The sequence below is a fragment of the Typha latifolia genome, chromosome 9 (assembly GCF_019914945.1).
Source record: "Typha latifolia isolate L0001 chromosome 9, TyphaL0001v2, whole genome shotgun sequence".
Classification (NCBI taxonomy): Eukaryota; Viridiplantae; Streptophyta; class Magnoliopsida; order Poales; family Typhaceae; genus Typha; species Typha latifolia.
In genome coordinates this window covers 2014277-2033131 of record NC_133094.1, presented here as the reverse complement: position 1 = coordinate 2033131, position 18855 = coordinate 2014277, and the positions used below count along the sequence as shown (strand labels likewise).

General features: G+C 34.0%; 1 protein-coding gene and 1 pseudogene across 5 annotated transcripts; both read right to left on the bottom strand.

Annotated features, from left to right (window-relative positions):
• Positions 1 to 1849: 1849 nt before the first annotated feature.
• On the bottom strand, positions 1850 to 6617 carry LOC140795174 (glycolate oxidase 3). 5 transcript variants are annotated; one of them, XM_073147600.1, is made up of 13 exons: positions 6533 to 6617; positions 6365 to 6459; positions 6029 to 6182; positions 5249 to 5373; positions 4877 to 4923; positions 4426 to 4503; positions 3975 to 4099; positions 3429 to 3495; positions 3279 to 3341; positions 2948 to 3017; positions 2739 to 2839; positions 2373 to 2477; positions 1850 to 2199 (listed from the first exon to the last, which is right to left on the bottom strand). In XM_073147600.1, exons 3-13 carry the CDS (start codon positions 6163 to 6165, stop codon positions 2017 to 2019), a joined length of 1101 nt encoding a protein of 366 aa, XP_073003701.1. In that variant the 5' UTR covers positions 6166 to 6182; positions 6365 to 6459; positions 6533 to 6617; the 3' UTR covers positions 1850 to 2016. The 5 variants fall into 5 exon arrangements, with proteins under 5 accessions (XP_073003701.1, XP_073003703.1, XP_073003705.1 ...); XM_073147602.1 differs by having other exon boundaries at positions 6365 to 6416; positions 6533 to 6551; XM_073147604.1 differs by lacking the exon at positions 6365 to 6459 and having other exon boundaries at positions 6025 to 6182; positions 6533 to 6611.
• Positions 6618 to 11895: 5278 nt separating this feature from the next.
• LOC140795173 (glycolate oxidase 3-like) lies at positions 11896 to 15983 on the bottom strand (annotated as a pseudogene).
• Between the last annotated feature and the right edge of the window lie 2872 nt (positions 15984 to 18855).

The window sequence follows — 18855 nt, the reverse complement described above, 5'->3', positions numbered from 1 at the left end:
CCGAAGTAGAGAGAGAAAGTAGTAGTAATTAATAAGAGTAATAATGACAGGTGAAAGGTCCTGTTGACACTATTGGATAAAAATATAATCTAAAATTTTTAGAGATAATTACACTAAAACCCCTGAGCTATCACCGTATTTTATTACATACCTTATAAATAAAATAAATATTATTTATCAAAAGGCAAAAAGTTAGTGCTTTGAACTAAAAAGACAAAGAAAAAAAATAAAAATAAAAAAACTAAAAAATTTATAACGGAGGCTATTTGAAAATTTGCTTATTTTTTCATTAAAAAATAATTCAAAACCCATATCGCATCATACACGTCTTGTATTTATTAATTTATGTCTCTCTCTTAGATTTATTATCTCTACCAACTAAATTATTCTTACCAAATTATTTTATCTCTCTGAACAAATGATTTTTGTACAAATCAAGTCCAATCCGAATAAAATATGTTTTTAACTCAATCTCAATCTCAATCTCAATCTCTTATCCTCACTATAATATCAATAATAGCGTCAATCCAATCTTTTGTAAATAGAGAATAGCTTACATCCTTTGTGTTAAATTGAGCTACTAATCTTGAGCTTAGCACTAATAACTCAGGTTTAAACAAATCCAATGGAGCGGGCTTCATCTTGGACAATACCTCAAAGAAGGATCAAAAATAAACTTGAAAATAGCTCGATTCAGACTCATACTTGGCTTGACTAGACTCGCCTAGATCCGCCTTGGTCTAGTAATGATTGTAAATTTTGAGTTATGGTTACATTTGCTTTATTGTTAAGTACCAGCACCTAGTGTACATGGAAGATGTTTTTCCTTTCTAAAACAAAAATAAAACAAAATGAAAAGTATTTAAAGATTTTTTTTTCTTGTAGGATAATATATCACAATTTCTTTGACATGATTTACTGTTGGAATCCCGCCAGATTTTTATCAAAATTTTGGTTGTTATATAACAAGCCTGATCGACTCGGACTGAACTATCTTCGGGTTTGGGTTCAGGTTTGGGTTCGGAATCAGCTCAAATTTTCTTTTATCAGGTTAAATAGGAGACTGAATGAGTTTTATCATATTAAATTTTCCTATATAAATCACTAAGCCGGAAAGTAATTTATATTTAGCAATCGCCGTTTGGTTTAATGGATTATAACACTTAACAATCTACTCATCGATTTTAACTTTTTACAGAATTCAAAAGCAGTTTTCTAATGTGATTGAAACTCGTATATCTTTGTATTTAAGTTTTAAAGTATAATAGTAGAACAAAATATGGGAGGGCTAGTTTGTTCAAGAACTCTCTTACTTGTTTGGCAATTCGACCACAGCAGAGGAAGAGCTAAGTGGTCTAAAGAGGAAAGAGAAGGTGTTCAAAAGCAAAAAGAAACAAAGCTTTGTTAATGGCCACCTCCAAGCCTTATCTCAGCAACATCAACAACAACAACAAAAGGAGAATTCAATTACCATATCTTATTGGAGGGAAGATTTGCACTTGGGACTTCTTCTTATCGGATTTCGACTTTTACTAGTATTAACTTAGTAATACTATTATTACAACTCAGACAAAGTTGTAGGCTAGATAGAGCTATCATATGGGCGGCCAAGCAAGAGATGAAAGAGAACCATCACTCGTCATTATCTTCTTCCATTGCAAGTATTTCTTTGGAGGAGGATGAGCAGGATGCACCGCTTGTATCCTTACGATGATCGTCGGCTGCCTTTCTCTTCATGAAACTGCTTGTATATTTTCTATGTATCTGTTGAGTTTAATCTTCCCTAGTGGGCTACTAATATGAAAGTACAAAAATATATCATCTGTAAATTGCTCATGCATTCAGATACTTATGCTCATCAAACTATCTATTATTATTGCTGAGGATAACTAGATATATTCCAAGCATTTCCTAATATACTGCTAGAGCAAAACAAAGAAGATACTGAGTTCTTCAACTTATTTGCAGATATAACTGAAACTAATAAGAATAAGCACTCTTCTAGATTTGTGATGTTTACAACCGAGAAAGGCGATACTTGTCAGCCTCGGTGATGACGTGATTGCGCGTGATCTCTTTCAGGGAGGTGCAACCACTCAGTGCCATAGTAAGCTCTAACTCATCGCGAAGCATCTGGAGCATCTTCTTCACACCAGCCTCACCGTCCACGGCCAATGAGAACAGAACAGGCCGTCCGATCTGAGATTGACATTATGATATAAGCTTGACAGAATTGAGAAGACTGCTTCAAGGAGACGAAAATATAAGAGCATCATACTACTAGATTTTGCAGCAGTAATGTCAAGGTTTACAAGAACATGATGTTGAAAACTAGACATATTTTTCCTATTCGTTCTGTCTTTTGTACTTACAAATACTCCAGAAGCCCCCAAAGCTAATGCCTTGAAAACATCTGTGCCACGGCGAACCCCGCCATCTAGGAAGACAGGGACACGTCCCTGCGCTCCTTTGATAACCTGAATTCAGAGAACATCTAGATCAGTACATACGTATTAATAACATAATAGTAGTTATATGACAAACTACAATTTAAATAACGGTAGTCGTAGTTACCAACTTATCCATGAATACAAAACTAACAGTTAATAATTCCAATAGACAAAGTAAAATAGCATCTATGACTTTGTAAACTGCTGGATGTTAGATTCTTAGATATAAATGGAGATTCTTCATTATATACTGCATAGTCGTGAAACAATTCTGTAGAAGTTGTGGACCTCTTCCAGACAGCTGATTGTTGCGGGAACATAATCTAGCTGGCGAGCTCCATGATTGGACACAATGATACCAGCAGCCCCAGCCTCGATGGCCAATCTTGCTGCATGTATAATGAGAGTTAGATCATTCGTTATATTGCCAATGTATAGGAAATAGATAATTCCTCAGCTCAATGAAATCTGATTTGTTTTAGAATCTGAACAGGTACCGTCTTCTGCAGTCATAACTCCTTTCACTACAATTGGCAATGAAGTAACTGTCTGCAGCCATTTGACATCCTGCTCAATATAAGTTGCCATATTAGAAATGTACTTTCATCAACACGGCAAAAATAAATTTCAGAAGGATAACTTTATTATATTTGTATTTTGCACCATCATTATATATGTATTTACATCATAACGAACTTTCTATAGCCAGAAATTGAAGCCATATTATTTAGAAAGCATAAACAAATTCCTCGCTGTGATAATTATAGAGGTTTGCATACTTATGTTGATATTCTAATTTACACCAGTCAGTTTAAGTAACAAATATACCTTCCAGGACAGAGAGCGGTCAACTTGACCAGCAACATAGGAAGCCAGGCCAGAATCATTTGTCTGCAGCATGACATACATATATGAATAACTACAGTAGAAAGAATTCAGGTCGGAGGGGTACAGAAAAGTGAATCAGTCTCTATTAACCTTATCCATCTTGCCAAGATCTAGCTCCTCGAAATTCTTCAGTGTCAAAGATGGAGGTAAAGTGAATCTGCGATAGGTCATTTATAGGATAATTCAATTCTGAAAGAAGAAAATTTCTTGTAGATTTAGACACATTTAAGTAAATATTTTGAATTAAATAAAGAATTTGACTTTCATCATTTCTTCTGGATAGTATAGCTTATGCCAATGGACTGATCACTTGAGGCAGGCTAAAGAAGAAGAGGATATGATGCTGAATTTAGACCCTTAAATCTTACTATAGAAAAGATTGAAAAGTTCTATGATTGAGGCTTTGAACAAAAATAGAGAAGCTGGTCTTGGAATTGTGTTTGATTTTTGTACTTTCTACTATCATGTGGTCTCTCTGGAAGGTAAAATATTCTACATTTCCAAGATATAAGTTTCTTTATGTAAGGTACTGCAGAATGTGTATATAGATAAAGAATCCTACTTAGCAACAGAGTTATCAGCAAGACTATTTGCAGATCACTGGTATATGTCGATGGATGAATTTATTAGGCCTACCTATTTTTTATGTCTGCTTCCCTACGGCCAAGTCTTGGAGTATCTACTGTGAGAGCGATTGCCTTGAAACCAGCTCTTTCAGCTCTTCTGAGCAGTTGCCTAACTATGCTCCTGTCCTTGTAGACCTAACACGAAGAGAAATGTGATTTGAGTGGAACTCATGCAAAATAAGCTCTCCTAACAAAATATACAAATAGGGCTGCAAATGAATGAAACTGTTTATTAACAACCCAAACTCTTCTTTTTGTGACTTGCTTCTGTCTGATTATATTAACTAAAACAGCCAAAGTCAAGTCAGTGATCTGAGGCTAATCTCATAGAAAAGCCACTTAAGTGCTTTTCAGATAATAAAAGGTCAGCTCAGACTTGCTCGAATTAAAATTGAGGCAGTCATTTACAGTCCCACATACGAAACATATCTGTTAATGGAGCAGGTTAACAGAATAGTTACATAAAGCTGGAAGAAGCGAATTCCTGGTCCTGTTGAATTAACCTCTTCAACGCTGCAAGTAGACCATGATGACAATGTCTGGAAGTAAACAAACAAGTGACTGAGAAACACCAACGAAATAACTTAAACAAAATATACTGAAATATAAGAGAGATGAAGGCAAGGCTAGAATGACACAGAGGAAGCTGCTGCGATAAAATTTCTTGGGTGTACTTCTACACAATCTGAGATTTGGAACACTTTTAAGGGTATAATACAGTAGGTCATATGTTGCAGTTAGCCAAAGGAAAATGACAGATACAACCACATAGCTACTTTTTTCCTTTAAGTAGATTTAAAGAGATGCTGAAGATAAGAAAATACAACTTTGATCTTATATAAGCTTCAAAGTGCTTCCGTTTGGAGGCCAAATTTCAACTCATGTACCATGAGATGAATAAGAGAGACAAACCATTATAGTCCCAGCTGCCGATGCTGCCCTTGCTGTGGCTAGTTCCCCTGCATTTCGGACAAATTTCCATATGAGACAATCCTTCACAAGACAAGTAGATAGATTTGTTATATAGACAAATAGATGGAACACCTGTCTACCTGATACAAAGAGCTAATACAATTGTTACATAGACAAATAGATAGAATATCTGAATTTCTGACGCAAAAAAAGGAAGCTCAAAGAAGTTATTCGTATTTCGATTTTTGAAGCTTTGTTTAAACAAATGAACGATCAATCAAGTTAAGTGTTGGCTTAAGGGTCGTATGGGTGTTATAACATGATTCACTATAATTTCTCTGAGATGAGAAAAGCAATACCATAGGGACAAACCTTCAGGATGTGCCATTTTCTGCATGGCTGAGGGAGCAATCATTATGGGCATGGATATCTTGAATCCCAAAACGGTGGTGGTCATGTCAATATTGGACACATCAATAAGTACACGGGGCCGAAACCTAGTATCAAACCATAAAAATCAGTAAGTGAATTGAATTGCAAGCTGCATATTGCCGACAATGAGACATCATATCTAACAGTTATAACATTTACTCTCAGAGTTGGATTGTTTGACCACAAGAATATCCATCTCAAATATGTAAGAGTCTTACATATAGCAGATAAATCTATGGATTCTTCATCAAAGTATATAGATGATTCTGTCTCTCTACTATCATTAAAAAAATTGGAAGGTTTCTTCACAACAATTACTGTTATGTTGTACGTGTATCCTTCGTCATATTTGACCTTTCAGACCATTACTTCACCTAAACTCCCTTTTTCTTGTACTCCAGCTTTCTAGATAAGTTTTCTCATTAGTTCAATATGGGCCCCACTTTAGCATCATCTGAGTTTTTCTTGAATCAAGTAGGCCTCTCTATCATAAATTATGTGTGGCATAAGATAAACTACTCGAAGTTTCTGAAAAACTCAGGTCAATATGAACAAAAATGTATCTGGGTCACATCAAATGTATGAAGACCATCCAATGGCCAAATTTAGCTGATCTTAGAATCAGAATGCTATATGAACACTTTCAAAGAAAGATCAAAGAGACTGCTATAGTTAGATAAATGGAAAAAAGAAGAAGAAAAACAACAGAAAAACCCTTACAGGATCCTTGAGAAGGCTTCCCTGTTCTCCTTGAGGGTCCATTCATCCTCTGCACCTGATGAATAGTAGTCGTAGACCATCTTCGGCAGCTTCTGCTTCGCAAGCGCCTCATACTCCGAAACATTAGTGATCTCCATCTTGTTATTGATATGCCCTATATACCCAAATGCCCATAAACATCACAAAATCCATAACCTAGTATTCAAGAATCTCATCAACCACACCATAACTCTAATCCATTGCCAAAACGAAATCTATAAGCAAAACACTATAACAACTCAGATTACTTCTACTTTGACAACATGCACAAGCATAACCAAAAAATTTTATCATCACCTTCTGATCAAACGCAGAGCAAGAAGAGCCGTGTATGATTTTCTTTATTTTTCTTTTTTTCGCCAAGACCCATCAAAGATAGCATCAAAATACAGCTAAACAAGCACCATTTTTAGCAAAATAAAAGGACCCATGAAAGAAAAGAGAAGAGAAGAGAAGAGAACTTACAAGGAGGAGAAGAGAGATGGAGGTGATGAACTCGGCAGAGGTGGAGAGGCTGCGTGCGTGGACCAAAGTGTAAGCAATGAACGGCATTTTATGGAGAGGCGAGTGTGTCGTCTTATGAGTCCGTGAGTTGGCATAAAACCACACACAAGTAGCTAAAACCTTGACATTTTTTAATCACTACGTGTACACGTGAGCAGAGAAATTTATTGCAGGAAGTTTAAACGTGGGAACTAGATTCTCTTGTCTGGACCCAAATCAAGACAAGAGTCCAATTGATCTAATTGCTATCAATCCAATTAAACTTATTCTAATTTGGATCAAAGCCTAAATCCCACTGCTCTTTTTTTATATTTTTTTATTTGTTGTTGTTGAGAAAATTATAAACAACACCTATATTACAAACAAAACCCTCCCTTTTCCTGATCTATCTCAAAATAATATTATTATATTTCTTTCACTCAAAATAAATTTTTTTTTATATTTCCTTTATCTTTCATTATTTTTTTAGAATTCAGTGTTTGGATGTGATTTTACTACTGTTTTCGAGGTCTAATTTGTTTTATAATTAACTTAGATTATATCTGTTTATTAAAGTGTGACTTGATATTTTGGGTCTATTTATAAATAATAAAAACAGAAAACATTATTTATTTATAAACAAATTGTAGTAAGGTGTTATTTGTAAATTATTTGGTAAACAGTTGGATTTGGATTCATGAATAATGTTCCAAATTATTAGGTGATCATAACAGTAGAAGTTCCTACTTTTTAAAAGAATCAAAAGCCACTTGTATTTGCTAATCTTAATTTTAAGATACTTCTATTGTTTTTTTTTATCATTTAAATCTTATCTAATTCTAGTTATAGTACTTCCTGATGGAGCATGAGAGAAAAATAAGATCACCTCATTCATTAACAAAGAAAGAAAGAAAGTTAAAGTGACTATTTATCTATCAAAGAATCAAAGGCCACTTGTATTTTCTAATCATAATTTTAGGAGACTTCTATTGATCTTTTTTTTTATCATTTAAATCTCATCTAACTCTAGTTTATAATAATACTTCCAATATGTAGCATGAGATAGATAAGATCAACTCACCCAACATCTAAAGAAGGAAACTTGACATGATAGTTCTTGGTTTCATTTGAACTCTTTTTTTAAAAGGATTAATTGCATCTAGATTCTCCAAACTATAGGTATTTTTACATATATTCCCTTATTTATTTATGGTGACATTTTAACTCTCTCAAATATAATAATATCTCCCATCACTTGATAATATTAAAGGAAAAACTGATCACATAATAATCAGTATGTTTTTTAACAGAAAAATCAAAGGCATGGGCATTCTGAAGTACAGAGTCTATATGAAAATGAACAATAGTTTAGAGCCAATTATTAAGTAGTAAGTAAAGAACAAGCAACTGGCCAGTTCTGGACAAGTGAAAGCTGTATGCAGTTTATATTATTTGCATGGATTGGAAGATAACAATCAGTGGGGTCCAAGATCATGGCTAATTGTGAGAAAAATAAATGAAAGAATCTTTAATGCATGGCACCAAGACAGCACACAGTTTTAGCTTGGTAAGTGGTATAGAGTTTGTATACAGATAACTTACATAGATTGTATTCTTCTTCCAATAATAGAATGTGAATGTTGTTTAAGATAATGACATGAATACAAAACCTTATAAGAGATTAACATCTTTATGCTGTTTTGTTTAACACATACATCCAAATCTTTGAGTATATATATATATATATATATATAAGAGAGAGAGAGAGAAATCTCCTGCAAACTTTGATACTTCTTTTGCCTCCTTTTTGTAAAGATTCCACCACTTCTTTGCTTTCACACTTTGCAGCTTATCACTCAAGGATTTGTATTCTAATCAAATTAATCTTCCATTTGTATTTATCATCTTGCATGCATGGTATTGAGAGCTCCAAAATTCTATAAAAATTCCAACTAACCATCTAAAATACTCAGCTATATCTGAATCTGAATGGCTTGTAGTTACTGTCATATTAAAGGAGGCGGAGGCAATTCTGAGCATGAAAAAGAAAAACAAAAGAAATAAATAAAGATAGAAATAGGTTTTGCATCAGTATCAAAATTGAAACTTTTTTCCTCATGGCAGTGATTAATGTTAGACTATTAGCATGCTATCTTTGACTTGTCTTCCTTGCTATCTTTATGCTACGTACACTTGAGGAGGACAGTACTGTTTAATTAAGTAGCAGACATAATTAAAGTAGTTAGAATTAAACTAATTTGATGACTCATCTAACTGTTCATACTTTGGTGATGCAAAATCTCATATTAAAAATGACAAAAATTTATATTAAGTTTTTCGACACGTTGTTCATCTATATTTTCTTCGAAGTTAGGTCAAGAGTGAAAAACTACACACATATTAAGTTAATATATAAGTTTTTCAAGCAGACATAAAAACTATAAACCAACAAGTAGATCAATTATTAAGTTTATTTCGCAGCAAAATGCTATATATGAGCTATTATATATATATATATATATACATTCCTTCAAACACAACCAAAAGTCTTGTGTAGTTACAATATCAAAGTTTTTTTTTAGTGTATAATGACTCTCTTATACCAAAGAGGATTAAACTCGGATTAGTGAAGCTCTAATCATGTTAGGGGAGACAGTGGCAATCCAAAACCAACTAAGATAGACATACACATATAACAAGATTCAATAAAATATAAACGTTGATACCTCCTTTTCGTTCCTTAAATATTCTATTCCAGAATTGGGCCAAAGAATAACAAATGCATTTTAATGAACTTATTTACATCTGCATGCATTAAAATGCTTGCCCTCAATAAAAAAAATTTCCGGAGTTTCTTATACTAATTTCTTTGCATATATTGGATTTCTATATGATATCATTCTAATTACGAGAATTATCTATTATTCCATGTAGGATTATGTATTCCTTTGAGAGCGTTGACTTGTGGAATAAATTTCATACTAATATAGTTATGTGTAAAGTGTTTAGTTATAAACTAATAGTGCATAGTAAAGTCGATTTTAAAGTGAAGGAGAATACTAAATTGCATTGGAAATGGGTAAGATTTTATACAAAAGATATAAAAAAAAACACTAATATATAAATAGTATCTTAATAATTCTTTCCATTTTTTATTAAAAAAAATGTGAGCTTTTTATCATACAATGCAGACATTTTTTACTCTATGATGTGGACATATTTCCTTGTACTCCGAATACATATCGGCATATTTAAATGTAGTATAATATAGACTTATATAAAAATATGAGATATGGATATAACATCACTTATTATAACTGTGGAACCTATTGGTCACCAAATTCTCCACCCTCCCACCCACGTCCCATGCTTTTGCTATGTAGAAGCTCCACCACCTTAGGCCCCACGTTGAAGGAATTGGCCATCGTCTGCTTTGGGCTTCGTGATGGAATCCCAGCTCAGGAGGTGGAGGCCTCGACGATCCGACGATCCGCCGCCGTCTTCCAGATGAACGATCTAGTAGCTATGGTGATATAACGTCGAGGAATAGTAGTGAGCACTGCCTGCACCGAAGTAAAGCTTCCGGCCATTGACAGCATGCTTCTTCTTCTCTTCCACCTCGACAATTTCCGTTGAACCCAAGCACAGGGATCCATAGCCTCCTCCATCCCGGCCACCTTGTCAAGTTGCTTGTGCATGGATATTTAAGGTTGATAGAGACTGATTCTACTATTGGCTCTCTCTCAAGATGCAATTTTCTTCTAAACTTGGGCTGTCGGAAATTCCAGCAGCTAGGGCTGTACATAACCTGCTGGCTTTCATCCACTACCTAAACTCCAATCAAATGCTAATCCAACCTCAATCAATTATTGTGGGAAAAATTATTTAGTGGTCGGTGGTGACTTGATCAATGACTTGGCTAATAGTTCAACGGTGTGATTGGTTTGGAAGAACAGCTTGGCAATGCGACTGCTTAGAGTAAATGTCTCTGTGACATTTTAATTCAGAGATAATTCTACTACGACATGAGGCTTAAACGAGATGATTTAAGTATCTTGGCTAAAAATCGGAGTCTTAATATCTGTATTTAAGAAAGGTCTCGCCAGAAGGGAATACAACACAGTGAAAAGCAAAAAGAGTGGTCGTGTGGAACAATAGCTCCCTATTCCTCTGTTTTCAAAACTCACGTACTTTTTCTCCCTATTTCTATTATTATAATAGCATTGAAGGAAAGAAGTAAACGTATATATATATATATATAGAGAGAGAGAGAGAGAGAGAGAGAGAGACAACAAATTAAGAAGTGAATACAGAGAGGGAAAATTATGCGGAATATGGATTGCAATACAGAATTGAGACTTAGCGGATTGGGCGGTGGCATACATAGGTCGCCTAGTTATACCAGGTAACCTCGTATTGCGAAAAGTCTAGATATTAGCCTAGTTTTTTTTATCAGTAATGTTAATCCTATTAATTATCATAATATAAAAGGATGGAAGCATCTGCTGCAGGATTATCTCAGCAGCAGCAGCAGCAGCAACAACAAAAAACGGAGAACTAAATTACTATACTTATTGGAGGTAAGATTTGCACCTAGGGGGTATAACATAGATTGAGTCCTTTGCACTTTGTACCGGATTTCGACTTTTAATAGAATTAGCTAAGTAGTGCTATTATCACTACTTATGTGCTTATCTTGACTCAACAAAGTTGTAGACTAGAGCGATCATATGTGCGGCGAAAGCAAGAGATGGAAGAAAACTATCGCCGTCGAGACCAAGAATTATCTCTTTGGTCCTTGCCATCATCATCTCTATTATTTCTTCCACTGCCACTACACAGGGGCCCTCCTTGAAGCTATCTTTGCAAGTAGTTCTTCAGAGGAGGATGAGCAGGAAGCACTGCTCATATCCTTACGATGATCATCTGTCGCTGCCACCACAACCATCGTCGGCCTGTCTTTCTCTTCCTAAAACTGCTAGTATATTTTCTTTCTTTTCTTTTCTCTTACTAGTCTAGCTAGTAGAATTACACAATATAACTCAAATTCTATGTACTGAGCTGGAAATGAATATTGAGTTAATCTTCCTTAGTGGGCTACTGATATGAAAGAAAAAGAAAATATATATCATTTGTAAAGGTAATATCTATGAAGTGCTCATGCATTCAGATAAATATGCTCATCAAACTATATATCTACATTATATCCATGAGAACCATTAATTTTTATTTCAGAGGATAATTTGAAATACTCCAAGTACTTACTAAAGATACTGCTAAAGCAAAGCAGAGAAGATACTGAGTTCTTCCAACTTATTTGCAGACATTAACTGAAAGTAATAAGAATAAGCACTCTTCTAGATTTGTGAACTCAACCAAGAGAGGCGATACTTGTCAGCCTCGGTGATGACGTGATTGCGCGTGATCTCTTTCAGGGAGGTGCAACCACTCAGTGCCATAGTAAGCTCTAACTCATCGCGAAGCATCTGGAGCATCTTCTTCACACCAGCCTCACCGTCCACGGCCAATGAGAACAGAACAGGCCGTCCGATCTGAGATTGACATTATGATATAAGCTTGACAGAATTGAGAAGACTGCTTCAAGGAGACGAAAATATAAGAGCATCATACTACTAGATTTTGCAGCAGTAATGTCAAGGTTTACTAGAACATGATGTTGAAAACTAGACATATTTTTCCTATTCGTTCTGTCTTTTGTACTTACAAATACTCCAGAAGCCCCCAAAGCTAATGCCTTGAAAACATCTGTGCCACGGCGAACCCCGCCATCTAGGAAGACAGGGACACGTCCCTGCGCTCCTTTGATAACCTGAATTCAGAGAACATCTAGATCAGTACATACGTATTAATAACATAATGGTAGTTATATGACAAACTACAACTTAAATAACGGTAGTCGTAGTTACCAACTTATCCATGAATGCAAAACTAACAGTTAATAATTCCAATAGACAAAGTAAAATAGCATCCATGACTTTGTAAACTGCTGGATGTTAGATACTCAGAAGGAATGGAGATTCTTCATTATATAATGCATAATCGTGGAGCAATTCTGTAGAAGTTGTATACCTCTTCTAGACAGCTGATAGTTGCGGGAACATAATCTAGCTGGCGAGATCCATGATTGGACACAATGATACCAGCAGCCCCAGCCTCGATGGCCAATCTTGCTGCATGTATAATGAGAGTTAGATCATTCGTTATATTGCCAATGTATAGGAAATAGATAATTCCTCAGCTCAATGAAATCTGATTTGTTTTAGAATCTGAACAGTTACCGTCTTCTGCAGTCATAACTCCTTTCACTACAATTGGCAATGAAGTAATTGTCTGCAGCCATTTGACATCCTGCTCAATATAAGTTGCCATATTAGAAATGTACATTCATCAACATGGCAAAAATAAATTTCAGAAGGATAACTATATTATATTTGTGTTTCGCACTATCATTATAAATGTATTTACATTATAAGGAACTTCCTGTAGCACTTGAAGCCATATTATTTTGAAAACATAAACAGATTCCTTTCTGTGATAATTATAGAGGTTTGCATACTTCTGTTGATATTTAAATTTCTACCAGTCAGTTTAAATAATAAATATACCTTCCACAACAGAGAGCGGTCAACTTGACCAACAACATAGGCAGCCAGGCCGGAATCATTTGTCTGCAGCATGACATATGTATATGAATAACTACAACAGAAAGAATTCAGGTCGGAGGAGTACAGAAAAGTGAATCAGTCTCTATTAACCTTATCCATCTTGCCAAGATCTAGCTCCTCAAAGTTCTTCAGTGTCAAAGATGGAGGTAAAGTGAATCTGCAATAGGTAAGTTATAGGATAATTCGATTCTGAAAGAAAAAAATTTCTTGTAGATTTAGACACAATTAAGAAAATATTTTGAATTAAATAAAGAATTTGACTTTCACAGTTTCTTCTGGATAGTATAGATTATGCCAATGATCACTTGAGGCAGGCTAAAGAAGAAGAGGATATGATGATGAATCTAGACCCTTAAGTCTTACTATGAAAAAGATTGAAAAGTTCTATGATTGAGGCTTTGAACAGAAATAGGGAAGCTGGTCTTGGAATTGTGTTTAGCTTTTGTACTTTCTACTATCTTGTGGTTTCTCTGGAAGGAAAAATAATCTAGATTTCCAAAATATAAGTTCCTTTATGTAATGTACTGTAGAATATGTATATAGATAAAGAATCCCACTTAGCAACACGGTTATCAGCAAGACTATTTAAAGATCACCGGTATATGTCAATGAATGAATTTATTAGGCCTACCTATTTTTAATGTCTGCTTCCCTACGGCCAAGCCTTGGAGTATCTACTGTGAGAGCGATTGCCTTGAAACCAGCTCTTTCAGCTTTTCTGAGCAGTTGCCTAACTATGCTCCTGTCCTTGTAGACCTAACATGAAGAGAAATGTGATTTGAGTGAAACTCATGCTAAATAAGCTCTCCTAACAAAATATACAAATAGGGCTGCAAATGAATGAAACTGTTTATTAACAACCCAAGCTCTTCTTTTTGTGATTTGCTTCTGTCTGATTATATTAACTAAAACAGCCAAAGTCGAGCCAGTGATCTGAGGCTAATCTCATAGAAAATCCAGTGAAGTTCTTTTCAGATAATAAAAGATCAGTTCAGACTAGCTCGAATTAAAATTGAGGAAGTCATTTGCAGCCCCACATAGGAAACATGTCTGTTAATGGAGAAGGTTAACAGAATAATTACATAAAGCTGGAAGAAGTGAATTCCTGGCCCCGTTGAATTAACCTCTTCCACGCTGCAAGTAGACCATCATGCACCATGAGATGAATAAGAGAGAAACCATTATAGTCTCAGCTGCCGATGCTGCCCTTGCTGTGGCCAGCTCCCCTGCATTTCAGACAATTTTCCATATGAGACAGTACTTTACAAGATACTACCTGATACGAAGAGCTAACACAATTGTTTCATAGAAAAATTGATGGAAATATCTGAATTTCTTAGACACAAAAAATGAAGGTCGAACTAGTTATTCATATTTTGATTTTTGAAGCTTTGTTTTAAACAAATGCATGATCAATCAATTTAAGTGTTGGCTTAAGGGCCATATGGGTGTTACAACATGATTCACTATAATTTCTCTGAAATGAGGAAAGCAATACCATCGGGACAAACCTTCAGGATGTGCCATTTTCTGCATGGCCGAGGGAGCAATCATTATAGGCATGGATATCTTGAATCCCAAAACGGTGGTGGTCATGTCAATATTGGACACATCAATAAGTACACGGGGCCGAAACCTAGTATCAAACCATAAAAATCAAGTAAGTGAATTGAATTGCAAGCTGCACATTTCCGACAATGAGACATCATATCTAACAGTTAAAACATTTACTCTCAGAGTTGGATTGTTTGACCACAAGAATATCCATCTCAAAACAATTAAAAAAATCGGAATGTTTCTTCACAACAATTACTGTTATGACAAATGTGTATCCCACGTCATTTTTGACCTTTCAGACCATTACTCCACGTTTAACTCCCTTTTTCTTGTACTCCAGCTTTCTAGATAAGTTATTTCATAAGTCCAATATGAGGCTCACTTTAGCATCATCTGAATTTTTCTTGAATCAAGTAGGCCTCTATCATAAATTATGTGTGGCATAAGATAAGCAACTCGAAGTTTCTGAAACTCTCAAATCAATATGAACAATAATGTATCTGGGTCTTATCAAATGTATGAATACCATACAATAGCCAAATTTAGCTAATCTTAGAATCACAATGCTAACACTTTCAAAGAAATATCAAAGAGACTGCTATAGGTAGATAAATGGAAAAGAAAACCCCTACAGGATCCTTGAGAAGGCTTACCTGCTCTCCTTGAGGCTCTATTCATCCTCTGCACCTGATGCATAGTAGTCGTAGACCATCTTCGGCAGCCTCTGCTTCGCAAGTGCCTCGTACTCCGAAACATTAGTAATCTCCATCTTGTTATTGATATGCCCTACATATCCAATGCCCATAAACATCACAAAATCCATAACCTAGAATTATAAAATTCAGTATTCAAGAATCTCATCAACCACACCATAACTTTCATACGATATCTACAAGCGAAACACTCTATACCAACAAAGATTACTTATACTTTGACAACAAATGTACAAGCATAACCAAAAGTTTACCATCACCTTCTGATCAAACACAGAGCAAGAAGAGCCGTATGAACAACCACAGATGATGTTTCAGCCCAAACCCATCAAAGATAGCATTGAAATATAGCTGAACACACAGCATTTCTAGCAAAATAAAAGGACCCATGAAAGAGAAGAGAACTTACGAGGAGGAGAAGAGAGTTGGAGGTGACGAACTCTGCAGAGGTGGAGGGACTGCGCGGATGGACCAAAGTGTAAGCAATGAGCGGCATTTTATGGAGAGGCGAGTGTGTCGCCTTATGGGCCTGTGAGTTGAGTTGGCATAAACCCAGAATAGTAGCTAAAACCTTGGCATTTTTTTTTTTTAATCAGAGAAATTTATTAGAGGAAGTGTGGAAGGGGAACGAGATTCTCTGTTGTCCAATTGATCCAATCATCCAACTGCTATCAATCCATTTGAACTTATTCTAATTTGGTTGATCAAAGGCTAAATCCCACTGCTGCTTTTTTGTTTGTTTGCTTGTTGTTGTTGCTGAGAAAATTATAAATATTACAAACAAAAGCCTCCCTTTTTATGATCCATCTCAAAATAATTTTTTTATATTTCCTTGATTATGGTTACCTACTTCCTCTAGTATAATATAAAAGATATTATATAATCCGTCCTATTAAGTTTACACGTGTAAATTATTTGTTTTAATTTTAATTTAAAAAAATTAAATCAATTAATTAGACTCAACTTGACTCAATTTAAGTGACTTGACTCTCATAGTCGGTATCATAAAAATAATTAAATTAGAAAGTGGCTTAACATTTTGAGTCTATTTGTAAATAATAAAAAAAGATGTTATTATTTATAATAAGGTGTAAATTTTTTTATTTAAATTATTTTGGTAAAAGGCTGGATTTGGTTTCATGATTAATGTTGGATAGCTTGATAGATTTGGATTCGATTTTGTCGACCTCTAATCCTACCTCCAAATTATAAGGTGATCATAATAAAAGACATCCCTATTTTACTCTCAAAACTCAAAGGCCACTTGTATTTGTTAGTCATATTTTTAGGAGACTTTTATTATTTTTCTTATCAATTAATCTTATCTAATTCTAATTATTATACTTCCTATGGAGCATGAGAGATAAATAAGTATCAACTCAACCAATAACTAAAGAAGAAAACTTGAAATAATTTTTTCTATCAAAGATTCAAAGGCCACTTGTATAGTTGTATTTGTTACATATTTTTATGAGACTTCTATTGAATTTATTTTTTTTATCATTTAAATCTCATCCAAGTCTATTTATAATACTTCCATATGGAGCATGTGAGAGATAAGATCAACTCACCCAATATTTAAAGTAGGAGACTTGACTTCATTTGAATCTATTTTTTTTTAAGGATTAATTACATCTAGACTCTCCCAGCTATAATTACTTTCATATATATATATATATATATATATATATATATATATATATATATATATATATATATATATATATTCTTATTTATTTGTCATGATATTTTAACTCTCTTAATTATATAATATCTTTATCACCTAATAGTGTTAAGAAAAACATCAAATAATCATCTTATGTTCAACTTTTCTCTCTTTCAATAAAATCATCCATAAGAGGCTAAAATTGATCACATAATAATCAAGTAAGATTTTTTAACTAAAAAATCAAGGACTTACATAGTTAAAAGAGTTAATAAATAAAATAGTCTATATAAAAATGAATACTAACTCAAGAGTTTTAGCTTGGTAAACTTTATAGAGTTTATATAAAGATAACTTGCAGGTTGAATCCCTCTTCCAATAATAGTGTGTGAATATTGATTAAGATAATGACATGAATACAAAACCTAATAAGAGATAAACATCTTTATGCAGTCTGGTTAACACATCCATCCAAATCTTTCAGAAGATATATATATATATATATATATATATATATATATGTCAATTAATCTCCTGGAAACTTATACTTCTTTTGCCTCTTTTTGTAAAGATTTAACCACTTCTTTGCTTTCAATCTTTGCAGCTTATCATTCAAGGCTTTGTATTCTAATCAATTAGTCTTCCATTCGTTTTCATCATCTAGGTTGCATGGTATTTGAGAGCTCCAAAAATCTATAAAAATTCCAACCAACCAACCATCTAAAATACTCAGCTATCTCTGAATCAAAATTGAAACTTTCTGTTCATGCATGGCAGAGATTAATAAAGAAGTATCAAGTAGTATTATTAGTTTTCTGGATATTATCAAATTATATATTCTGAAGGTCAAACACAACCTAAAGTCTTGTATAGGTACAGTATCAAAGCTTTTTATATATAATGATTCTCTTATACCAAAGATGATTAAACTCTGGATGAGTGAAGCTCCAATCATGTTAGGAGCCACAATGGCAATGAAACCACAATCCCAAACCAACTAAGATAAGACATGCAAAACACGATTCAATAAATATTCTAATTGGGAATTGGGTTAAGAACAAAATTTGCTTTTAATGAATTTATTTACATTATGCATTAAGATACTTGTCCTCAGTAAAAAAAAAAAAATAGAATTATCTTTTACTGCATGTGAGACTATGTATTTCCTTGAGGACATTTACTTGTGGAATAATTTCCATGCTATTATAGTTATTCTTATTTGTTATACTAACATATATAAATTATTATGATGTTTAATTGTAAACTAGTAGTGTATAATAACCACATTTGATGTGTCATAAAGTTGAATAAAGAATAGTGAAATTGTATTGAGAATTGATAAAAAAAATATATTAATAATATTTTATTATATATATATATATATATTTATTTATTTTTTTGTAGAGGCAGAGGTCTCTTCGATCTCTCTCACTATTATTTGGAGTCCGAATTCCGAAGTTGAATAGAATTCTGGCAGCCATGAATGGTTTAATTATCATCTCTTGATTTCCTCCCAACGGACCCCAACCGTTTTTCAAAAGACAAATAATTTAATATTAACCTTTAGTTTCTCTCTCCTCATCCAAGAACTAAAATTGTATAATATGACATATCAGGATCTTGAATGTAGTAGTAGCTATGATTTCATAACTTTCTCAAAAGAAAATTTAAAAACTTAATTTT

Bases quoted from the DNA above. Each gene is read 5' to 3' on its own strand.
- LOC140795174 (XM_073147600.1), bottom strand. From the start codon at position 6,165: ATGGAGATCACTAATGTTTCGGAGTATGAGGCGCTTGCGAAGCAGAAG. The intron at 5,374-6,028 runs GTAAGGGTTTTT...GTTTGATACTAG, and splicing joins GAAGCCTTCTCAAGGATCCT to GTTTCGGCCCCGTGTACTTA. The intron at 4,924-5,248 runs GTTTGTCCCTAT...TCCGAAATGCAG, and splicing joins GAAAATGGCACATCCTGAAG to GGGAACTAGCCACAGCAAGG.